At 49.5% G+C, this 25,089-nt stretch overlaps 1 protein-coding gene and 1 long non-coding RNA gene across 7 annotated transcripts in view; one reads left to right on the forward strand and one right to left on the reverse strand.

The window, feature by feature from the left end:
- Positions 1-25,089, forward strand: part of SLC12A8 (solute carrier family 12 member 8) — a 132,163-nt gene that overhangs the window by 65,618 nt on the left and 41,456 nt on the right. Inside the window, exon 5 of the mRNA XM_087861562.1 lies at positions 12,883-12,996. Within this exon, the coding sequence (XP_087717688.1) occupies positions 12,883-12,996 (114 nt within the window). The remainder of the gene's footprint in view (positions 1-12,882; positions 12,997-25,089) is intronic.
- LOC148110233 (uncharacterized) lies at positions 11,652-18,539 on the reverse strand. 6 transcript variants are annotated; one of them, XR_015724187.1, is made up of 5 exons: positions 15,598-15,814; positions 14,615-14,640; positions 14,088-14,153; positions 13,457-13,589; positions 11,652-12,243 (listed from the first exon to the last, which is right to left on the reverse strand). It is a non-coding gene; the product is annotated as an uncharacterized LOC148110233 (long non-coding RNA). The 6 variants fall into 6 exon arrangements; XR_015724185.1 differs by having other exon boundaries at positions 14,615-15,812; XR_015724186.1 differs by lacking the exon at positions 14,088-14,153 and having other exon boundaries at positions 15,598-15,804.

Raw genomic sequence — 25,089 nt, forward strand, 5'->3', positions numbered from 1 at the left:
TTCCTCAGAACTTACCTGGCTTCTCTCCTCTTGCAGCCTGCCACATTCCTTCTTTTAGGTTTGTCTCTTTCTGGTTTTTCTTCCCCCCTTGAACTTGCTGCCCCATCTGGACGTGGTGCCATCCCTCCTCCCATCCGGTCCTTCTCTCCTCCTCTCCCTTGCTGCCCTAACTAGGAAGCAGAGCACCTTCTTTGATTTGCTCTACCTACGGATAACATTGTGTGTCATTGATTCTTGTTTTTAAAAGTAGATGAGTTGGACATTTAAGATTTCTCTGGGAGACGGAGAAGATGATACTTTAGGTACCCTGAATTCCTGGCTTCTTGGATTTGACCCTTGATGGAAGGTTTTCTGTGGGCAGAGGTCCTCACTCATCCTTGGCTGGAGGAAGGGCAGGAGCAGGCATGCCCTCGCCCTCTCTTGTTCTGAGTTTGACTCTGATGAAGAAAGAGTGGCCAGAATCCTAGGCTCCCCCAGGGCTCCAAGGCCCTCCTGCTAGCTTGAATTATTTGTATTTGCTGGCTTTGGCTGTGGAAGGCAGAGAAGCAACCCTTAGGCTGAGGAGGCCGTGGGGACACAGTCAAGGCTGCAGAAGGAAGTGAGAGCTAACACTGTCCAGCTCTACCCCTGTGTCTGCTCCAGCTCTGTGAGCAGGAGGGGGGTTGGGCTGCTGGGCTCCCTGGCCAGCATTCTGGGGATAAATGCCTGAAGCATGAAATCACTGGCTAGGGAGGGCCCTTTCACACTGCTAGGCCTGCCTGCCTCAGCCTCGAACAGCTGGGAGTTCCAAGGACGTGGACGGTGACACCCTGAGGGATGGGCTATATATACATATCCCCCCGGTGCCCCAGCTCCTCTCCCTGCACACGAAAGGAGTCCTCTGGCTGTGGGGAATGGGCAGACGACCTTCCTCGGTTCTGTAGGAGGGCTAATAATGGCACTTCCTGGCCCAAGCATTTTAGGGGGCAGCTACTGGGTTGAGAGGCGTTGCAGTGGGTCTGTGAGAGACATGAAGTCAGAGACCATGCCCTCGAGTCACTCACATTTGAGTGGGGAATGAGGCGACCACCTACAGACACAGAACCAGATGGACCGTCCCTGGCTGAGGGTAGGTAGTGCAGAGAAGACCCGCTGAAAGCAGGGCTCCCTGAACTGGGCCTGCCTCTGGGGCCTGTGGAGCCTCTGGATGCTGGTCGGAGGAGAGTGTGGAGTTTGCCATGGGAGCAGTTGGCATCAGAGTGCTGCCTCCTGGGGGCCCGCAGTAGATGAAGCCCCACATGGGACATTTGGAGGTTATAGAATGGGGGCCTGGGTGAGCCTCCCTTTTCCCTCACTCTGGCCCTGGTGATGTCAGTGCTAGAAGTTTCTGAGCTTGTGGCGAAAGTGGCCCCAGGCCTGCTAACCATCGAAATGATTTGTCATTCCAGTCACAGACCTTAATGCTCACTGGGGCCAGGCCATGCCCGTTCATCTTCAGGGACTGTTTCTGGAAGAAATAGTGAGCCCTCTGCCACCGCGTCAGCCCAACCCCAGCACACAGGTGCTCAGGCCAGCACTGGGCAATGGGGCAGCCCCTAAAATACCTCCCTAGGGATTGCAGTTGCCAATGACTTTCTAGGCCCTGTAGAGCTGACAAGTGGCCGGAGCTGTTGGCCCAATCTGAAACACTTACAACGGTTGTCGGAGCCATGGCTTTGGAATCAGATTCCAGCCGGCCTGTAACCTGCGGCGTGGACTTTCTGACTGCTCGCCTCATTTCTGAGGAACGGGTAGTAAGGCCTACCTGGCTGGATTGTCAGAGCATCAAATACGGTCATGCACAAGTATTGCAGCTGGCAGCAAATGGGTGCTCAGTACATTATTATCACCATTATCATGTTTATCCTGGAGGCATAGGTCCCTGGGGACCCTGGGTCATATTCCAAGACTCCAAGTTTCTCAAGCTTCCAGAGCTGAGAATCTTGTTAAAATGGAGATTCTGATTCTGCAGGTATGGGGGTGGGGAGGGGAGAGGAGAGCTGAGATTCAGCATTTCTAACAGGCTCCCCTGTGATGCTAATGGCACTGACCTGGTCCTGCCTAGAGGAGTGTCCTCCTTCCTCCTTTCTCTTTGCTCTCTGCCCTACGGTGGGCAGCCATCCGTCAGAAGACTCCCTGGGCTCTATCGAAAACTACTCCCAGACAACAGACGTGAGCTGGGACCGGCCCAGGCTGGATAAATGGTTGCGCCCGTTCCCACTGAGCACCCATGGCGGTTACATCCATCTGGGGATGAGGAGAGGATCCTGAGAGTGGAGGGAACTTGTCCCTGACTTTGAGGAGCTGCTAATCTGTTGGAGACGCCTACGGACACACCTTGCTGTCCAGGGGCACCCTGCAGAAAGGCATGCAAAGGCTTGCAAAGGAACACGCAGGACAGGAACCTGCCATAAAGGAACACACTGGAACCAAACTGCGTCCTCTCTGGAGCTCTAGCAGCCCGGGCAGGTGGCAGGGACCCTGTCCTGCTTGCCCTTCTCAGAGCCAGTGGGCTGAGGTGCTGAGAGCAGAGCACCTGGGACGGGTGGGCACAGCACGGGCACTGGCGGGGCCAGCCCAGGTTGAAGGCATATTCATCCAAGGCTAGCTCTCATTAAGTGAGACCTGGGTTAAATGCCGCTCCCGGGCCTTGGGTCTCAGTGACCATGGGGTTCTTGAGAGTGGGATCATGTGCTAAAAGCACGCCTGGGACACAGTGCCCCGGACTTTGTCAAAGTTTGTGGTGAGAGCTGGGCAGGGTTGATACTGAGAAATTGCGTTCGGTGCTTCTTGACAGCTTTGCCTCCAACCCTCCCCCACTGCCTCACTCCCCATCTTACTCCCCACCCCTGAATAAAACTCCGTAGATTCAGCTGTCAGCAAAGGGAGCCCTCGTGCCTGCCTAAACTCCTGAGAACTGGGTGCTTTCTGCCGAATTCTGCCCATAGGCGGCTCACTGGTGGGCTCTGCCAGGTGAGCGTTGGAGCTCCCATTCTTATGCCAGAGGAGCCCACGGCTGGGGCTGGGTCGGCTGGGAGTCAGCGTCAGCCAGGAAGCTCCCTTTGTTCTCTACTCGGCCTTTGCAAAGCCCAGAGGAGCCCAGGCCAGAAACAAGGATGCAGGGGTGGTCCCTGCAGGGGGCGCTGTTGAGACAAATGACTTGCTTATTTTTCATTCTGGTAAAACAAATAGGACTTAAAATTTGCCTTTTTAACCGTTTTTTAAACGTACGATTCAGTGGCATTTATTACATTCCTCACTTTGTGCCACCATGCTGACTGTCTGCTCCTAGCACGTTCTCGTCATCCCAAACAGAAACTGAATCCATGAAGCAGTCACTCCCCATCCCTCCCCCACAGCCCCTGGTAACCTCTATTCTGTCTTTATGAATTTCCCTATTCTAGGTATTTCATATAAGCGGAATCATACTGTATTTGTTCTTTCGGATTTTTTTTCACTTCACGTAATGTTGAGGTTCACCCGTCTTGTAGCCTGGATGTTTCACTCCTTTGTGTGACTGAATGATATTCCGTTGTGTGGATAGACCACATTTTGTTTATCCATTCATCTGTTGATGGGCATCTGGGTTGTTTCCATGTTTATTGGGTTTTTTTTTTAAGATTTTATTTATTTGTGAGAGAGGGAGAAAGAGAGAGAGCACACAAGCAGGGGAGCAGCAGAGGGAGAAAGAGAAGCAGGCTCCCCGCTGAGCAGGGAGCCCCACACGGGACTCAATCTCAGGACACTGAGATCATGACCTGAGCCAAAGTCAGATGCTCAACTGACTGAGCCTCCCAGGCACCCCTCCATTGTTAATCATTAATATTTTATAGTTTTTGTATGTTCCCTGCGTCCAGACAATGGAGACACCCTGGGAAATAAGATAGCATGGTTCTTGTCTCCACTTGGCAGGTAGCTAGGCAAGGACAAGAGAGAGATGAGTGCCATCACAGGACCTGGGGGGACCTACAGGACATGCTGGATGGGGGCTTGGCCACACTGGGTTCTGTCTTGCCTGGCCAGCTGCTAACTGTGTGGGGTTTTCCTTTTTAGGCCTCAGCCTTCCCATCTGTAAAATGGATTTGAGGCTAAAGACCCCTGTGGCACTAACATTTTATGGTCCTATGATGCCAAATCTTCTCTTACAGAATTATTCTAAGAGACCTTCTGCTCCATTTCTTTCTTTGGGTAGGGCTTGTGGGGGGGAGGAGGTGCCTGGGGCTGTAGAAGTGGGGGAAGGAAGGGGTGTCTGGGAATTTGAATATTTCCAGCAGAGTGCCTGGCAGGAGGGTGGCCTTGCTCGCATAACTGTGATTGTCTCGCTGTCTGCCCCCTGCAGGGGGCCACTTAACGTCCTACCCTCTTGGCAGCTGCCTGCCTGGAGAGGGGTCCTGGCAAGACTAGGGAAGAGGTGTGACCCCTAGGTCAGAACTCCTGGTCATCACAGGGGGCTAGAGTTGTACAGGGGCAGCCCACCTGGGGGACTGCTAGTTGGGTGAGGACTATTTGGGGGTCTGGGGGCCTGGAGTGTAAGTAGGATGGGGATTGGGATGCCAGAGGCCAGGAGGGCCAGAAGGAGTAAGTGGTGGCTGGGTGGAACCCACAGCCAGGGTGGAGATTTCCTGTCAAAACAGCCACTTATCCTGGCCGGAGAGTGCATTCCTTTACCCTCGAAGATAAGAAGGCCCTGTTTTCCTCTCAGCGTTCCTTTGAGCCATGAGCTGCTTTGGGCCGGCTGTTGGAGGCTCTGTGAGCTGGGGTCCGTAGGACTTCTGTAGCCCCTCCGTCCGGCCCCTGCCCGAGCAGCTCACGCTCCTGGCTCCCCTCCCAGACTCCCTGCATCCTTGAGCGAGCACCGACCCCAGCAGTGGCAGCAGCCAAGGGTTGAATCCGCTCTGGGCTCTGATTTCTTTACCTGAAGAATGCACCGATATTGTAGGGCTGTTGTGAGCTAATACAGCCGGCGGGCTTGGCACAGTGACCGGCACAAAGCTCTGATCCGTGTGTGTGGCAGTCACGCCTGTTATCCCAAGCTGCCTCTTTGTTTCCTGGGCCCAGGTGAGCCTGATTCCCGCCCCCCCAGGCAGGCCCTTTCATGTTCTGGGGCATTTGACAGTTTTTCCTCTGTAGGCATCTCCAGGCAAAAAATCTCGTATCTCAACTTGCTGACCCCAAGGCCATTATAAGAAAAGTTTCATTAGGCGTTTAAAATAGAGCCATGTCAGCAGATGGAAGAGTTTCTTGGGTGTTAGAAATCACTCTTCATCAAGAAAAGGCTTGTCCTCACTTTCACAAGGGAGGAGCCCTCTGCTCAGACGGACCCTCTGCACTGTCACTGTCCGTCCTAGACTGTAGGGGTTGGCAGAAGCCTCTCCTGTTACGGGAAACTTTCGGCCACCCCCTTCCAAGGGGCCACCCTGACACCCCCCCCCCTCTGGCCCTTCATCCACCAGATTGCCAAGCCCTGGGGGCTTTCCAGCTGTTCCAGCCAGCCGGTTGTCCTGGTGGGTGGAGGCCTTCCCTAGGGGCCTGGAGGCTCCAGGCTGCTCCTCCCTGTGCCCTCTGGGCAAGCACGGCCCCACTTCAGACTTCCCTTCTGGCCACTGCTGGAATGCCCAGCCCTCCCTCTGTGTATTTTCTCTCTGGGTGGGGGCCTGGGAGCTGGAAACCCTGCTTACATCCTCTCCCCACCCTCTCTTTGGAGGACCAAACTCAAAAAGGCTGGAGCCAGAGAGGAGGTTGTGGTGTGGGGAAGGCCACCAGCTGGCCGCCCAGAACTCCTGTGGGCAAGGAAAACTGCTGTGGGTGGGTGCCTCGGCAGACTCTTCCAAACCTATCATCATGTCCCTGCCATCCCTCCAGTCTGTGGTCAGTACAGTCCAAATCGATACAGCCTGCCCGAGTTCAAGTTCAACACACTTCTATGGAGTCCCTATAATGGACTGGGATTGTTGTGACCCAGTTCCGTGGGATAGCCCTGCAGACCGGGCCTCGGTTCTATGTAGGCTCCAGGCTGGACTCCGAGCTAGGGCTGCTGTGCCACTTCCTGCTCTCAGGCTTTGCGGAGCAGGCTGGCAGCTCTGAGCTCCGGTCACCTCAGTTACTGAAGTGGGTCAGTGCCTTCGACCTTGAAGGTTCATCATCTGCACGAATGCAGGGTACCCAAGACACTGTAATAACAGTCCTTGTAATTCATAATTGCTTGGTCTCATCAGCATATCAAGAAATGGGGCGGCAAGCTCATCTCCCAGTTCCGCGTGTTGTGTCACAGCCACGGGAAGGGAAGGGGCAGCAGCGAGGTTGGGGGTGATGCTGACATGGTCTAGAAGCCAGTTGGGGATTTTACATCGGCCACTGTAAATCAGTGGTGTCATTGGAGACGGGGTGGTGAGTGTTGAAAACGGCTTCTGGGCACAGTAGGGGTGCAGAACCTTGGGCTCAGTGCAGATTGACAGTCAGAATTTGCATTTCAAAAGAAAAAGGAACTCACCTTCAGTCCCCCAGGAACCAGGGCATCCACCCCTGTGTCTTAGACTCTTGTTCCTGACACCACCCCTCCCCTCCTCCCCAGAGATCTTCAGGATGCTCATGCCGGGAAGGGGTCCCCGTGCTCCACCCAAGGCAGGAGGACAAGAGCCTGGCTTGTCCCAAATCCATGCTCTCTGGGCCTGGGTTGATTGTCCCCACCCCCGCTCCCCATCGCAGCTCCCAGTGAGCTAACAGCATAGCCCAGGGGAGGAAAAAGTCCACTGGCCAGTGCAAACAGCCAGAGGCATGCAGGGTGAGCTGCCCATCTTTGTCCGCCTTAGACCATCTACGGTCGGTCGGGCAGTGTCTGAGTAAGTTGGTGGGGGGGCTGCTTGGGCAGGAGCTCCGTGGGGGACTTAGTGGCAGGATGGGCCCTGGATACTCTCCTTCTTCCCCTTTTCACTGACCTCTCTTTGTCAGGCTGTTTCAGACCTGTTCCCTCTCTCAAGCTGCAGATCTCTCAGATGTCCCAGACTGGTCATGGCAGGGCAGACCCTTAGGGCACCATTCCAGCACCACCGCCCTGGGGCCCTGAGGAGGGGTGTGTGTGCAGCGCCATGTTTGGCCCCTGGGAAAGGGACCCAATTCGTGATTCCCTTACGGCATGCCCTACTGTACTTCCTCCTCATCTGGGTATCCTCAGCTCTTTCCTCTACTCTTAGCCTGGTCCCCGTCCCTCCCCCACCGCGTTGTTTTGGTGTGTGTCCCTTCCCAGAACCTCGGCCTCTCCTTTCCTTTTCCTTGCAGAGTTGCTCTTCCTGTGATCCCTCAGGCCCCAGCCCGCCCTCTGGGGCCCTCCCTGCCTTCCTCTCTCCCAGGCCCTTCCTCCGCTCTTTCTATTCCTGGTTGGACCAGCCTCTCCCATTGTCCATTCCCAGGAAAGGGCTGTCTCGCTGGTGCAGGGGTGAGGGACCGGAGCCAAGAAGAAAGCCAGCGCCGGAAGCCCCTGCCTGCCCCAGAACTCGGCTCCCAGCGAGGTGCCCCCACCCCAACCCCATTGCCAGTGTCATTTTTAGAAATCTCGCTTTCTAAGTTAGTCAGCAGTAGCAATCTGACACCCACATGTGGGGGCTGATGACTTCCCAACTGCCTCTTGTAACTTCAGTAGACCCCAGAGGTGGGGGCGGCAGGAGTGGGGCAGCCACAGGTGCCACAGAGAGCTTCCCGGCAGAGACCTGACCAGAGGGCTTGGGGGCTGCGGTTTGTCACAACTGGTGACCAGGGCTGACTGCCTTTGGCCAGGCAAGGTGGGTGGGGTCCCACGAGGACTCCTTGGGAGCAGACAGTGGACCCTATGGAACCGGGGGGTGCCTGAAGAAGCCGTGTTACCCAGATTCAGGAAAGAAAGGCCAAGCCTTTTTTGCAGACAGACCCTCAAGTATCTTCACTCTGCTGTTCTTGCCTGACTTTTGTCTTGATTTGTTTCCTCTCTCTTATGTCCCCCCATTCCACCCCTATTCTGTGTTTGTTCTTCCTAAAAGCACATAACTCAAATGGGGCCAAAGTATTTTTGGTAAATACAGAACCAATGTTCGGGTCAAACCCAGATACCTTCACATGTGGCAGGAGCAGGCACGGGGCACCCCAGGCCTTTCAGGGTTGGAAGATGCGAGCAGAGAAGGCCCCAGACTGGCTCCCTTTTGTGCCAGCAGAGGAGCTGAGTGGTTCACAGGGGCAAAGAGACAAGCATTAGGGATCTCTGGGGAAACAGCTCGGGATGAATTACAGGGAGACAGCATCGTGGATGGAAAACTTCGAATTCAGACAGACCTAGAGGCCAGGCTAGGCTCTGCCTGCTCGGAGCTCTGCAAGCCTCTGTCAGGCGTACACCCCTAGGTGCGTGTGGCATTCCACAGGGGAGGCCCCCTGTCAGCCTCCTGCAGAAGGAGAGGCGGATGCCATGAGCTCTGTGGGCGTCTCCTGGGCTTGATGAGGACCTGTTTTGCATCACTTGGCACCCTCCCCCCTGGGGATGTTCCCAGAAGAGTTTGTCCCACAGGCCACAGGCCCCCACCGAGAACCAAGACCGGCCTCCTCTGTGGGGGAGGGCAGTGCAGGGGACCTGGGGACTGGCATCCTAGAAGAGAGGCAGTGTCTGTAATACAGGCAGGTCCGGCTGTGTGACCTTAGACAAGATTCTTCACCTTCCTGAGCCTGGTGTCCCTCCCTCTGATCTTGCAGGGTAGCTGTGAGGATCAAAGAGGACACTGTAAAGGACTTAGTGCCCAGGAACAGGCACGTAGGAGGTGCTCAAAAAAGAGCCGCTCATCATTATGTTTGGACGAGAGGTTGCCCTGTGATGTCCTTGGGGCGCCTGCACAGTCCTGCGCACAGAGACTCCCCGTTGCCTGGCAAGGACAGCAGTATGAAACACTGTGGGCTACCGTCTGTCCACTGTGAGGCCTGGCACGATGGCAGTCAGGGCAGGGGATGCCGTTGGTGTATGCGGGGCGGGAACAAGTCTCGGGTGCAGGGGTAGCCCCTAGCGTGAAGGTCCTGAACGTCAGGGTCCATGCCCCTCCGAGAGGCTTCAGAGACCTGGAACACCCAAAATGTGCTGTCGTGGGGATCGCTTTCCTTGGATTCTCCAACGGGGCAAAATTAAGAACCTTTGTTGTGGATGTCAGCATATCCAGCATGAAGACCTACTGTAAGAGGGTATGGCAGGTGTCCTGGGTGTATCCAGCTGACCTCACCCCAGGCCTCAGCCAGCAAGTCCAAGCCAGTCAGGGACATCAGTGCCTGACCTGGGCATCCACCCTGCCATAAGCTCCAGGTTCAGCTGGACCTGGTTTGCGGTGTGGGAGACAGGCCAGAGCCCTAGTTGGGCTGAGGACCAGTAGGGCCAAGCCTCACTGGGGGCTGGCCGAGGCTGGGGACCTGAGGTGGTGGGGTTTGAAGGGGGTGGAAGTCATTAGGGCCTGGGAAGGTTACGAGCAGAGGAAATGAGGAAGTCCATCATGCTGGCCTTCGGAGCTCCTTCACATCCACTGGAAAGTGGCACATAGGAGGGGTGGGCCCTGAGGTCTGTCCCTGCCCACGTGAGCTGGCCGGAAAGTCTCTCTAGGCCTTGAATTCTAGTGGGAGGGTGATCATGGCAGGACCTCACCTCAGAGCCTTATGCAGAGACCTTGGGCCATGCCTCATGGATTTGTGGCTGTGGGTGCTCTCTTTCTCTCTCTCATTTCTTTTCTTTTCTTTTTTTTCTTTTTCTTTTGATTCTTATTTTATCTGCCCTATCTTATGTTTTTCTCATAAATCACTTAAATCATTTTGAGAAGGAGGTAGAATATAGATGGAAAGAAAAAAAATAAACTTGTTTACAGAAAAGTTATCTAGAGGGGCGCCTGGGTAGCATAGTCATTAAGCGTCTGCCTTCGGCTCAGGGCGTGATCCCGGCGTTATGGGATCGAGCCCCACATCAGGCTCCTCTGCTATGAGCCTGCTTCTTTCTCTCCCACTCCCCCTGCTTGTGTTCCCTCTCTCACTTGCTGTCTCTCTGTCAAATAAATAAAATCTTAAAAAAAAAAAAAAAAAGAAAAGAAAAGTGATCTAGAGAAGATGGGCTTTCAGTCCTGGGATATTCTGTTTGTTTTTCTAAAAGATGTTATTTCTTGTCAGTAAGTTGATTTTGCTTGTGAAAGACAATGTGGAAAATTTGAAAAAGAAAAAAAGAAAGGAGAAATTGCTCATAATTGCATTATATAGACATCCATAGTTAGTATTTTAGTATGTTTCCTTCTTTCCTTATATGTGTAAATTAAAACCCCTTTGGTATTTGTACTGTAAATGGTGTCCAGTTTTCTGGCTTCACGTGTATCATACATAACGTGGACCATTTTCTGTGGTACCAAAAACCCTTTCTAAACATTTAAAATACTTCAGCCCCCAGAGTTAGAAATGTACACTCCCCTTTTACATCATTATAGATAAAGCACTGACAATGTGTTTGCCCATAAAGTTCTTTTCGAAGTTAAGATGATTTCCTTGAGAAAGATTCGGAAGCACGCCTGAAGGAGAGGGCTGGCTCGGCAGCGTGTCAGCGTGAGCGCGCGCCGGGGAATGTGTGGGGCTGCATTTGCAGTGTGGGGACGAGGCAGGCCTCCCCACAGCCCGCCCACGAGAGCCAAGTGACACAGGCCGTCAGTCTGTGGATCTTGGTGGTGGGGCGGATGGAGAGAAAAGTCTTCCAGTGACTCATCCATGGGACCTGGGCAAAGCCCTCCAGCCTGGTGACCGAATACCCACCCCTGTCGGAGCTGCCGTGGGGACCGCCAAGACCAGTGGAGCCCAGTGACGCCCGCCCAGCGTGCCCACAGCCCGGCGTTCAGATGTGCTTTCAGACCTGTGCTTTCAGACCGGCGTGGCTGGACTCTGCTCCAAGGCAGGCAGGGCTGGGTTTTCACCTCAGAAAGGCTCGTCAGCGGGGTCAGCCAGCGGATAAACTAAAGTTAACTCAGCCATTACTGCTTTTTTGTTAATGAGGGGAAGACCAGCTGTGAAGATGCCAAACCATTCAGAAATGTTGCCCAGTACTTGGGATTTAATGTCTTAGGGCAAATTCTGTGTTCGGACAGAAGAAAGCAATTGACAGTGATTTTAAGTCCTGACCGGACTCCCCAAGGTCCCTTGTGCTTCACTGAGTTTTCATTTTATTATTTTTTTACAAAATATTTTTCCTATTAAGTTATGAGTCTTGGAAGCTGTGAAAAGCGCTGGCAATCTCACTGGACTCGTGAGTGAGCAGGAGCTCTTTTGTGGATGGAAGCTCAGGGGGAAGCTAAGCCCCGAGGTAGGTGGAGGACAGTTGGGCAGGAAATTCTGTCACCACAGCTCTAGGGGTTGGCTGGAGTGATGGCCAGATGCCCATGCTATGTGGTTGTGGGGGTTTCGGGAAAGGGAGCAGGGTTGGCTTCTCTGAGGCTATAGTTAACAGGAATAAACCAACTCTTCTCAGAGATGAGATTCAAAAGCAGAGGCTGGATATCCTATCCTGGGTGTTCCCGAGCCTAAGAACACTTGACGTGGATCTTAAACTTCCACAGCCCGCTAACATGTCCACAGATGCTGTTCAAAGTGACCTCCTTTGACAAAGGACAGTAGACTTGAAACCACCTGGAACATTTTATTGAAGTCAGTGTACACATGTTTAACATGCTTTGAAGAAATCAGATCTGAGATGTCCCTGCTACAAAGTAGCCTGTGAACAAGTCAAAGGGAAAGCATGGATGCCAGATGTGCCCATAGCCAAGATCGAAGAGTAAGATTCTTCTTCATGTGACCCGTACTTGCAACCAGCCTCTTGGGTGTCAGGCATGCCACTTGACTCTGGGGGACAGAGCTATGTAAGGCTGGATCTCTTGCCCCAAGGCGTCTAGTGGGGGAAAGATCGGATATGGCCAGTCACAGTGCTGAGAGCGCTTAGAAGGCGTCGATCCTGAGTCAGGAGTTGAGGTAAAACCCAAGGGAAGTAGCGTTTGAGATGGGCTTGAAAACGAGCCTGGTGCTGATGCTTAGAGAAGTGGGAGAAGGGTCTGGAAGGCAGGAGACACAGGGATGGGTATTACTGGTGTTCTTGAGGAGAGTCATCTGCGTGACTGCTGGGCGGAGGAAAGGATGAGCGGGAAGCCGAGGCGCGGCGTCCGGTTGTCGTGGGCTTTGATTCTCATCTGAAGCAGTTTGGACTATGTTCTGCAGCTAAGAGGGGCCCATGGAAAGGTGTTTGAACAGGGAAAGTAGCTTAATTTTTTAAATTAAAGGAAAATACATAAAAACATGCTCAATGAAAGATTTGAGCTATACTGAAATATATCAAGAAAAAAGAAGAAAGAAAAACAGAAAAGAAAAATAAAAAATGCTTCCCTTCCCAGAGGTAACTACTCTTCTCCCTCAAGTCATTTCATCTCCGTGTCTCTAGAGATACAAATCCATGAAGTCAAGCCCTAGAAGTGGTAAGGATGATTCCGCCAGACTTCCTCCTCTGCCTCTCTCAATTTCTCTCACACACACATGCCCCTGTATTTTAATATTTAAATTTACATGAGATAGGACTGTGATCCAGGGAAGCCTGCGTGCTATATCTTATTACTTGGCTCGTTTTTTTTTTTTTTAACTTCTTTTTTTTTTTTTCTAGATTTTATTTATTTGAGAGAGAGAGGGAGAGAGAGCACTCTGGCACACGCACTCACGCATGAGCTGGGAGGGGGGGCAGAGGCAGCGGCAGAGGGAGAAGCAGACTCCCCGCTGAGCAGGGAGCCCGATCGGGCCTCGAACCCACGACCCCAGGATCACGACCTGATCACTTGGCTCATTTTGCTCTGCTTTGTGTTATTTCAGAGCACGGGTTCGTTGGCTATTCACCGGAACTGCTGTGGAACAACACTCTGCCGGATTACAGCCCCAGGGAATCTTTCTTCACTGTCTTTGGGGTGTTCTTCCCAGCGGCTACAGGTATAATTATTTGGGTTCTTTCCCGCTCCCACATGAGGGGCACAAATGCTTGATTTCTGAAGCTCAGTGTTGTAAGTGGCCTGCATGTGCTCCTAGGGTGTGTATGACTTTAGAGACAGCCTTAGCTTTCACTAAAAATCTCTGAACGGTTTCCTTGTCCATAATCCCTGAAGGCCTCCCGCATTATTTCATCTTCCTTATGCTCCAGACCTATGTACTGAAACCTGTTGGCCTAGTTAATAGAGTCCTATTTCTCTTAGGGCTGAACAGGATGGATTCCTCAGCAGCACAAGCTGCCCCTTCCACCCCAGACTGAGTGCAAAGTTGGTCCCCAAACTCCACTTCTCTCTACCCCAACCTGTGCATCTTCTCCCAGGGGACAGAGAAATGCTATTGTCTTCGGCCTGTGCTGGGTGTGGGTGAAACCAGGGTCCCATGGGCAATGAATGAATCTCCTTACCTCACCTTGTCCATTTTCTGGCTCTCCAGTGACCAAGGAGGAGCTTTCCAAAGCTGAGCTCCCTCTAGGACTCTTGTCTTAGGCTCTGGGCCCTGGCCCGGAAGGTAGTAAGCTAACATGTTGACCAAATGATCTGTAAGAAAGAATCGTTTGTTAGTGACTGGGCTTGTCCCAGAGCACAGACTCAGGGAAGCATTTTACTCTTGATCAGGCAGTGTCAACACCCGGGAGTGTGGCTGATTTTATCTCCTTCTCCACCTCCCTTCCTCCCTCTGCCTGCCTACATGTGGCTGTTTCCTTGCTCATTATCCTCTCCTCAAATAGGATAGGGATAGAAAAAGGAGGAGAAGCTACTAGAATATTGAAAATTTTATAGACTGTCCATGCCAAATGCTGGCAAGGATGTGGAGAAACTGGAACTCTCATATGCTGCTGATAGGAATGTGAAATGGTACAACCATTTTGGAAAATAGTAGATGATTTCTTAAAAATTAAACAGTCTATGGCCATACCACCCTAAATGTGTCTGATCTTGGAAGCTAAGCAGGGCTGTGCCAGGTTAGTATTTGAATGGGAGCCGCCTAGGGATACCAGTGCAGTAGGCTTAAAAGAAAACAAATTAAATACACACCCGGCCATTCCACTCCTGGTTATCTACTGCAGAGAGATGAAAGCATGTGTTCATATAGACTTGCACCTGAATGTTCAAAGCAGTTTAATTTGTAATAGTCTCCAACTGGAAACCACTCAAATATTCATCAACAGGCAAATAGATAAACAAATGATAATATAGCCATGCCATATAATATAGCATATAAAACTACTCAACAATAAAAACCAATGAGCTATTAATACAAGCAATGATACAGATGGGTTGCAAAACAACTATGTTTCATGAAAGAAGTCAGAGAAAACAAGAGTACCTTTTTTAAAAGATAAAATTATATAAAACTCCACTTACATAAAATCCTAGAAAATGCAAACTATGGTGGCAGAAAGCAGATCAGTGGATGGGGAGTAGGGGTGAGGGGGGCAGGAGGGAGGGACAAGGAAATTTCGGGGCATGAAACTCCATTTCTGACCATAGTGATGGGTTCACAGGTATATTCACATGCGAAAACTTGCCAGATTCTTACACTTTAAACATGTGCCGCTTACCCTATGATAGTTCCACCTCGGTAAAGCTGTGCAAATGAAAAAAATGAACGATGATAACCAGCTTCCTGAATCCCACTCCTGCCCCTAGCCAATGCAGTGTTTTCACTCCTCTTCACAGCCAAACCCCGGGCTTTGTCTGTGCTTCTGTATCTCCATCTCCTGCCTCCTGTCCAACTTGTCCACTCTCTTCTTTTGGAATTCCAAACCTGCCTCACCACTGAAATGGCTCTCCCCAGAGTCTTCTCAGTTCAGTGAGCATCTCTAATTTCTCAGTGTACTCAAATGGGCAGCATCCACTGCCTCTTTCTTTTCTCTTGCCTTCCATGATGCAGAGCCCTGCTTGCCTGCCTCCTGCCCCTCTAACTTGCCTTTATGGGTACCTCCTCTTCTGCTCGCCCAATACATGTTAAGGTTTTCAGGCTACGCCTAGCCCTCTTCCTTCTCTACTGTTTTCCTTAGAATCTCATCCACGCCTACTGTTCAGTGGCCACTCACAAGGCTGAGGACCCCCAGACTTGTACCTCCAGCCCAGACTTCTCTAAGCTTCATACGATATCCTCAGTTGCTTATATGACGTCATCTGTTGGGCATCTCAGACCCAACATGTTCAGAACCAAGCCCATCCCAGCCATCCCCCAACTGGTTCTTCTCCTTTACTCCTGATCTCAGCGAAGGGCACCTCCATGCGGACAACTGCTCATGCCAGTAATGGGGAGTTAGTCACGATAACGTCCTCTTTCTTGCCAGTGCCCTCCAAGTCCCGTCAATTTTTCCTCCTAAAGGAGGTTCTTCTTTACTTCCTACTTTTCTCCACCACGGCCACCTGACCACTCTGGTCCAAGCCTTATCCCTCCCTGGCCACAGAAGTGAGTTTGGAGCTAGGCCTCAGTAGTGACAGGTAGAATCTTGGTCTACAAATCCAGATGTGCCAGGAGTAGTGCATCCCTTTCATTCTTATGAAATGACCAGCGTCAGTCACTGACCCTGCCAGTGGTGGCAAGGAGTGGGCCCCAGGTCCACACTGCTCCAGATCCCACGCGACTTTCTCTCCCTGCTTCCAGCTCCAGTGGCAATCTTCTGTAACAATATGGCAGACACTCCCGTCCAGGGCCAGCGTTGTGGGCACGAGCCTATGCATTCACACCGGGTCCCACACTCAGAAGGGCCCCATGCCCGGTTTAATGATTTACTGTTACTAAAAACCTTAGTAATTTTTGAAGAAGAGATCTTTGGACTTTTACTTGCACTGGACCCAGCAAACTATGTACCAAAGTCTATTCTTGTCTCCCTGTGCTTTCCCCACCCATTCTGCGGCTTCTTTTCTGCCTCCTTGATTCTCTAAAATCTAAGGGCTCAGGCTTTTGAGAAAGAGACCCCAAAACAGAGTGCTGGCAAATTCTGCTTCTTCCTGACATGTATCTCCCTCAAGGCAATACAATATAGGTAACTTCCCCTTGAATGGACAGAAAAGGCAAAGGGGAAACAAATAGAGGGAATTTTTTAACAAGTTAATATTTGAAAATATTGTCCACCCTCCCTCCCCTGCCACAGGCAGAGCACACATTCAAGAGGCTTCCCACCTGAGGGTTTCCTTGGCCCAGCCAGTGAGTCCCAAGACCAGATCAAGAAACTCTGGGCCCAGATGCCAGGTGGGCAGTCACAGCTGAGGCGGGGCTGTGGTCCTAGGCTGGCAGCACTCCAGGGGGCACCCCTGGGAGGTTGTGTCAGTAATGTGACCCTGCTAGACACCCCCCCCCCACACACACACACCGCTCCACGGTTTCCCTCCTTTGCCTCTCCAGGCCTGCTGTCTTAGAAAGAGAGGGGATGCCTGGTCTGAGAGAGGGCAGACAATGGTGGGCCCCGCTTCAGTATTTTTCCTTCTAGCAAGGAATGAGCAGCCTGAGGTTTGAAGAGCCGCGCAGTAGCCCCGCGTCTGGGCGGGACTCACATTCGAGAACAGCTAGTTCAGCAGCTCTCAACTTTTTGTATTTTTAACCCATGTTCACTTTTGATAATGATACTAAAACCCTTACCTACACTAGAAATTCTGATATGCCCCCCTGGACCAGAGAAGGGTGTATTTGTTCTTCCCTTTTTTAAAAAAACTTAATTTATTTGTCAGAGAGAGAACACAAGCAGGGGGGAGCAGCAGGCAGAGGGAGAGGGAGAAACAGACTCCCTGCTGAGCAGAGAGCCCGCGGGACTCGATCCGAGGACCCTGAGATCATGACCTGAGCTGAAGGCAGCCGCTTAACCGACTGAGCCACCCAGGTACCCCAGTCCTTCCTTTGAGTAAGCTTGCTACCTAAGAATATTATTCAAGTTTTATATTCTGTAGCTTAAATTATGAAAATTTTATTTTGTAAAATTCTGAATATAAAACTGTAATATTGAAGAAACTATACAGGCTTTTTTTTTTTTTTTTTTTCTCCACCCCTCTTAGAAGATATGCTTCCTGGTCCTCCCACTGCCCCTTGGCCCAACCAGGTTGAGAATCACCTTATCCTTTAATGTGACCAACCGGGGAAGGAAGAGCACAGAGGACTTATGAAGGATTGCTAAAGGTCACCCAGCTAATTAGTGACCAGAGTTGGGCTACTGTTCTGCTATGGAGCATTGCCTCCCTGGCTCTGTCTCTGTTTGCCAGGGGCCCCAATGTAAACACGGTAGGCAGGACAAACAATTTGTATCACTTGGCTTTCCCCTGGCAGATGTTCTGTTAAGCTATGAAAAGCATGGGTGATTGGCAGTTTCCATGGTGATGGATTTGCCAAGGATTAGCTCTGAGTGAGTCATGGCTGGGGCAGCCTCCAATGCCATCCTCTTCTGGAACAAGAGAACCTCCAGGCTGTGGAGAGGGGAGAGGAGTTCGGAAGTACAAACGCAAGTCCCCCCCCCCCACTCTGTGTACCCATCTCCAGTCAGAGACATATTATTTCAGTTACCTCAGATATTTTATCTCAAGGGGAGACACTTCTTGTAAGGAGCAGCCAAAAACTAGGTTTCAGTGGCTTCTCTGGATTTATGAAGCCTGTCCTTCTGTCCTTCTCCCTGCAGTCCCACACCCTTTGGTAGTGGCTGCAGGGTGGGGCTGGGGCCTTGGGGGTGGATTCTGCATTTGCTTTGTTTCTTCAAGTGCTTTCCTTCTCCAAGCTCCACTACCAAACTTGCCCTGAAAAACTAACGTCCCTGCTCACAGGATTCTCTCTCTGTTTCTCTGTCTCTCTCTGTCTCTGACACACACATCCACACGCGCTAGGCCGCTCCAAGAGTCAGGGACCGCGGTACAGGGAAGAGCTAGGAGATGGAAATTCACTGAGAATGGGGTCCCCAGGTTTAAGGAAGAGAGAGCCTCAAGTAAGGGCAAGCTGAAGTTGGGGCTCACCCCAGTACATTCTCATGAGCAGGAATAAGAGAAAAGGAAGTTTTATAATGATTATACGTGTTTATTTTTATAATTCTATTGATAGAATTAACTTACAATTTTATCAAAATTATTGTAAGTTTCTACACGAATCATTAGCATTACCACAGCCCACTTCAGGTGGCGCTGTGCCGAGCACGTGACACGGTCTCCCACGTAGACCTCGCCACACAGCCCCACTGCTCCGGTCAGGCGCAGATGGAGCAGGACAGTAATGAAGCCCAGGCTTCGGGGGCCCTCCCCCGCATGAGCTCCTGCTAAAGCCCTGTTCTTAATTTCATATTCATAGGTCTCTATTGGTTTTAAAGTGTCAGACCCCAGAGAACCTGGATCCTTCCACGGGCTCTGTTATTACTCCATTTTACAGATGAGGGAACAACAACCCAGAGAGGTTATTTTCCCCAGGTCAGCCCGACAGTGAGTGGTGAGCCCCATGGCTGCCCACCTACTTTGGAGAGGATGCTGGAAGAGAGAATGCACACGAGTGTGGAGCTGCCCCCGACGCAGAAGCCAGCAAGGCTTGCTTGAATCCTGGCGTTTACGTGTTCCGCTCTTTGACACTCTGTGTCTCAGCAAAGTCTCTAAGGCATGGAGAGGGTGGGGCCTGACAAGCTCGGCCTCCTAGAAGAGAGCCAAGAGGAGGTGACAGATTCCTGCAGGCACAGCTAACCAGACCAGCCAACAAGCCAGGTGTGCAGAAGGAGTGGGTTTGGGAATTAGGCGGAAGGTAAGGAGGGACGGTCAGGGTCCTTAGGAACCAAGGGATTGCCGAGTGAGGAAGGGAGCCTGTCTTTCCTGAGTGGACGTCTACTTAGCACCTACTAGGTGCCGGGCACCGTCCGCTCTGACTTTACAGCAGTCCTGCCAGGTAAACGATCTGATGCCCGTTTGCAGACAAGGAGCCAGAGGCTCTGAGCCGCGCTGCCCCGGACAGTAGCAGACCGCTTCCCTCCTCACAAAAGGCAGCAGATAAGACGTGGGAACGCCAGTGCATGGATAGTCTGCCTTAATGATAAAGAAAAAGAATAAACTCATGAACTTCAAAGAAGAAAGAAAATAGGCAGCAGAGAAACAATTAAGCTAGAGCTGGAGGAGAAAATTAAAGGTTTCTAAGGACGCAGATGTGGATTGCAAAGCTCCCAGGAGGAAGCTTGGGAGCTCCTTGAGAAAGAGTAAGTAGTCCTTTAATGAACAACTCAGAGACCAGAAAAGCCTAGAAAAACTATTAGGCTTTTTTACCCCCTTACTAATTCTCATTTTTAGCAACAAAGAAGAAAATAGAGTAGCAAGTGGGATTGTGAGGATAAGCAGCAAATGAAGGCTTTGATCTGCGTGTGCTGGGGTTCACTGGGGGCAGAAGGATATGGCCACGGTCTGGCAAATGTTGTAAGCCAGTGGTTACTTGACATTTATATGGGTTCTTTTAACCTCAGGCGTATTGTTGCGACGTAGAGGGGATGAGTTCTCTCCCGGCCGTCGATGCCTGCTGTTAGGTCAGACATTTGCACGATGCAGTGCCAGGCCCGAGCCCCCGTTCATGTGGTGCCCCACCCAAACTGGAGGCGTAATGTCCGTGCCCAGGAGACCACGGGTGGCGCTGGAAGGTTAGCCTCATAACCCTAAGCCGGCAAGGTGATGGCCAGCACCAAGTTACACACATCTGAACGCGGAGACAAGCAGCATATGCTGAAAGGCTGTAGGACTAGGGTGGAAGACCAAGTTGGAAACCTCAACCATGCGACGGAACCTGTTTACCGAGGTCACATGGTACCAGTGCACAGCCTCTACTGTCATCCGGACTCAGAGAGAAATGTGGTTTCGGGTAAAGCAATTAACTGCTTCCTGGAACTGGAAGTTTAAGACCTGCGAGGCGGGGAACTACCTCCGACAGGCACAGATGAGTGCTTTGGAGCTGGTGGTGGAAGTGCCCGCGGGTAAAGCAGTGTGTAGCGCTGATCGTCACTGATAAACAGCCTTCTCGTGCGGGAGGTAACCCCAAATGCATCACACAGTTACTCTGTTATAAAAGGGAAATCCGAGAAAAGTATGGGTGTTAGAAATTAAGAAACTGTAGGACGTAGTGGAAAGAACACTGATTTGAGATCAGGAGACTTGAAGATGGTGCTGCCATTGGCGTGAAACGTGGGCAAAATCACTTCTTTTGGGGCCTCATTTTCCTCATCTAAAATAAGAGGTTGGAGTCAATGACACCTTCCAGCGTTAAGCATGTTGATTCTAAACAGCTATGTTAAGCAATTTTAGGAAGTCTCCCAAGAAAAGCATAAAGATTAAATAGCAATTGTAAAATGGACACGGTGTTTCCCACACTATGTTCCATCGAACACTAGTAATGAATAAGCCTTCTGCGTCAGTCCCTGCGGGTTTCTGTGCAGTAACAACGGTGTTCCGGGACTTGACTCCATCCCTGAGTCATCACTCTTTTTAAATACGTTTTGGGAAACACTGTGTTACATTTCTCTTCTTAGAGACAGACAATGAAAATTAGCATATTGTAGGCACTGATCAGTCCAGCAGTAAAGTCCAGTAGACCTCTCTCATCTTGTTTAATCAAGATTTTCCCAAGCTTTTTTTTTTTTTTTTTAATATCTGTAAAACATCTGGATACTAATGCTCTGGAAAATAGTATTTGTTCTAGTACACCCACCCTAAATCCAGCTCTAACATTAATGATAATATCTTAACATGGCAGCAGAAGCAGATGGAGAGCCAAACTAGACCATCTCTGTAATACTTGACAAGCACGGGTAAAAAATTACTAAAGCAAAATAAGAAATTTCTAACTCACCAAAACTAGTGATCGTCTGCTCCAGAATTGTGTAGTCACACAAGGGCGAAATTCTGGAAGCGACAGCCTCAGTGTGCAAGCCAATCTAACAGGTGTGCACAGATTGCCCACGTCGGTCTGCCCACGTTAGCGTAGCAGGAATGACCCGCCTAGCAGGCACTTCCCTGGCTTTGGTGCTTTGTGTTGGTGGTACTGACTCCCTACCTTCTGGCTTCTCTGTTTTGTCAGAGAACAGAGCCAACAAAGCCAACTTCCTGGCTGTCTGGGTCTGGCCCATTCCTGAGGGTGGCCTTGTCCGTGTCTGTCGTCTCTGCTCCCGCTGACCAGGATCCCAGTGCACCCCACACCAGGGCAGCTAGCAGGCCCTGTGATCAAAGGTTGGGTCGTTGACTGTGTGAGGGATCTGTGGATGAAGAAAAGGGCTTTTGTTATGAATGCAGAGCCTGTTTGGGAACAGTAAGCAGTTAGGATTAATCCATCTCTTTCCGAGACAGAGCATATATAGCAAGGGAGTTCTTGCGGGTCTTTGTAAATGATCAGATGGAAGGTGCACAAAATGATGTGACAGACTATAGGAGGTACTAAAATGGCAAAGAGTAATTGGCAGTATCTCACAATGCGGAATGAGTGGGCACTGCAGAGTGAGGCTGTGTCGATGGTGCGAGGCGATGTGCCAGCCAGGTGAGTACCAGTAAACGTGGTGGCAGATGGGAACCTTTGCAGGGGGTCAGAATTTAGGAGGTCCAGGAAGGGCTGCTGTTAGTGGATGAGTCAGTGGGGTCTGGGAGTCAGGTAAATGTGGAGATTTGGCCAGGGATGCCCTTGGCATCAGATCGTTCTGGCAGTGAGCGGTGAAGCCCTAGCCTTTGAACAGAGCCTCAGTGACAGGATGCGGTCCCAACTACACTGGTCAGAGTGGGGCAGGTCCTGGGCATCCTTTTTGGATTCAAATAAGATCTGCACATGACAAAAAAGAAAATCATACGGAAGTGCTGTGATAGAAAGCAACAGTCTCCCACCCACCCGTCACCACCTCAGATATCCCTCCATTGGGGCAACCACTTTTAATCATTTTTAGCACTTTGGGAGCTAGCTGTATATTACCAAGCAATAAGCTTGAACCCGTAACTTGATTATTGAAAGACATAAGCTATAGACTCCATGTCAGGAAATAGAGTTTAGCTTACATGCTCCTCCATCCACTTCCTAATTTTTGATAGTTACATTGCTTTTTTGTTGTTGCTATTTTTTAATTTGAAATAATATTCTTTTTTTAAAAGATTTTATTTGTTTATTTGACAGAGAGAGAGCGAGACAGAGAGGGAAAACAAGCTGGGGCAGGGGGAGAGGGAGAAACAGGCTCCCCACTGAGCGGGGAGCCCGATGCGGGGCTCGATCCCAGGACCCTGAGATCATGACCTGAGCCGAAGGCAGACGCTTAACGACTGAGCCACCCAGGTGCCCCAAATTTTAAATAATATTCTTAAATCTCTGTAATTTTATCAGTTTTGGGCTACATCCTTTTACTCTTTTCGTTGGTGTGTGAAATTGAAATTCAGTGTTGTGTTTTAAGATTAATGTATTAGAGTCATATTTATGTTATGTGTAAAATATTTTTACAAGGAATACTTCACTTATCTTAAGGGAATCCCTCATTGTAAGGGAATCTACATAACCCTTTTATATCTGCATTTTAGAGCGGTATCAGGGAAGCCATAACAAGTTGACTATTAGCAGGTGAGTAAGCAAAATTCCACGAAAACTGTAGTCTACAACTTTAAGTGAACAAACGCAGTTTCACACACACAAACACACACACACGCACAGATACACATACTAAAATCTATTAAAGTTTTTTTGTCTTAAGTTTATAAGTCAACAATCTTTGTAACATCAAAGACAAACTGCTCAATATTCTTGGAAAGTTCTTTGCTCTTTTTAGCACTTAGACATTCTCCTTTTTGATAACAAGATGCAGAATAAGTTTCGAGTTAGCTTAAAATTTATTGCAACTGGTATATAAATATTCACTAGCCTTTTCTTTATCTACCTTCCTTCCAAATGTAACGGCTAGCTTGAAAGTCATTATTAGTCTCATCTTTCAAGTTTTCTTATTAAACTAATTGAAGCTTGTAACAGCCAATCCAGACCTTAGGGAAAAATCAGGGACTAATATTTTTATTTTTCAGAATTACTACAATGAAAATATTAATGCTTTTTACATTCCCTCTACTTCTTCTTCTTTTTTTTTTTTTTTAGTATTGGTTCCTAATATCACTTAGCTATAGGCTTACCTCTACATGTTGGGGTACATGATACTCATATTCTATTTTGTAACTAGGTTTATGTCCTCTGTGCTTTGTCTGTAGGCCAATTTTTAGAAGTAAAAAAAAGCCAGTAAACATGTACAGTATTATGACCAGGTAGCTGTCGTTCGGTGAAGAGTGAAGTAGCTGCTGGAATTCCATTTCTTTTGCTTTGATTCTGATGTGGTCCTTTTGCCATTTAGGGGAGAATATTTCTGACATTGTGGCCAAATGGGTTACTTTATCTTATGTTCCATTAGTTATGTAAAATCATGTTTCGACATTTTAGTTTGAGTTATATTGAGACGTTGACTCTCTTGTTCACTTTTTCTGAAGTTTCAATAAACTTTCTTTTCTCTTGTTGCCAAAATACATAGTTTAGCACGTCCTTAACATCATTCAGTTTGTTAATCATACTGTTCGTGGGGTTGAATCCAGCTCTTACCCAGAGGCATGCCTTCTGGGGCCTCCAGCCTTCTGCTTCAGTCCCTGCGGGTTTCTACGCAGTAACAACGGTGTTCTGGGACTTTACTCCACCCCTGCGTCATCACCACTCTTTTCTCAATCTCATGTTTTCCTCCTTCATTCTGCTGGAGTACACGCTTTAGTATCTGCCTCAGAAATGATATGTGGAGGTAAGCTTTTCGAGCCCTTGTCTGTGTAACTTTGCTTTCACTTCATTGGCTAAAATTCTAGTTTCAAAATAATTTTTCCTTAGAATTTTAAAATCGGGGACAGCTGGGTGGCTCAGTCAATTAAGCGTCTGCCTTGGACTCAGGTCATGACCCCGGGGTCCTGAGATCCAGCCCTGTGTCAGGCTCCTTGCTGAGCAGGGAGCTTACTTCTCCCTGCCTGCTGCTCCCCCTGCTTGTTCTCTCTCTCTCTCTCTCTTCCTTTCTCTCTCTGACAAATAAATTTAAAGAGAAATTAATTTTTTTTTTGAATCAGCACTCCATTGTTTTCTAGCATTCACTGTTGCCAAAGAGAAGTCTAATTTTTGTTCCTTTATATGTGTTCAGTTTTTACCTTTGGAAATATTTAAGATTTTTCCTGAAATTGCACAATGCTACATTTAGGTATGGACTTTTTAAATTTTGGCTTTTGTGTTGTCTATTCTATGGAATATTTCAACCTGAAGACCTGTGTCTTCTTCAGTTTGGAGACATTTATTTCTGCTTATCTATTATTTTTTCTGGTTGATTTGTCTGGTTATTTCTTTTGTTTTCTCTCTTCTCTCTTTGTGGATATCCTGTTAGTTGGATATTGTAACTCTAAGATAGCTCGTCTGTTTCTCCTATTCTTTGCTCAGGTTTTGTACCCCTTTATCTTTCTGTTCTCAATTCCGGGATACTTATTTAACTTTATATTTCAGACCCTCTATTGCATTTTTAATTTTAGTGATCATGTTTGTAGCTTCCAAAAGTTCTTTTTTGTTCTTGGATTATTTTTTGTTTTCCTTGCACCTTGCTTTATAGAGAGAATATTCTTCTTGGACATGTCTGGATCTACTAATTGTATTTTCTTCAAAATTCTTGTCTGTGTCCTGATTTGCACGTTCCTTCCAGCCCAGGTTGTTCTATTTTTATCATGCATGTATTCATTGTTGGTTTTCATCACACCCCTGGCAATCTTGGGTTGCTGGCATGGATTCCTGGCTGTAATGTGTGTAGGTCTGTGTCCCTGAAGGGGCTCTTCCCTCACGGGCAATTCGACTGCGGCTTATTTGTGAGTACGGCCAGTCCTTGAGGAGGGTTGCATTGGGGTGCAAACATTCGCACCAGGAGCCCTGGTTTTCCTCGGGTTTATTCAGATCCTTTAGAGGAGTTTTCTAAGGCTTTCTTTTCCTGGGTGTTTTCTCCATTCTCTATGGGCCAGCCATCTGTAGCAACCTTTCATCTGCTCATGGCTCCCCGTCCCAACCCTCTTTGCTTATAGG

This window comes from Ursus americanus, chromosome 4 (assembly GCF_024610735.1).
Source record: "Ursus americanus isolate L20-20 chromosome 4, mUrsAme1.1.p, whole genome shotgun sequence".
NCBI classification, from domain to species: Eukaryota; Metazoa; Chordata; class Mammalia; order Carnivora; family Ursidae; genus Ursus; species Ursus americanus.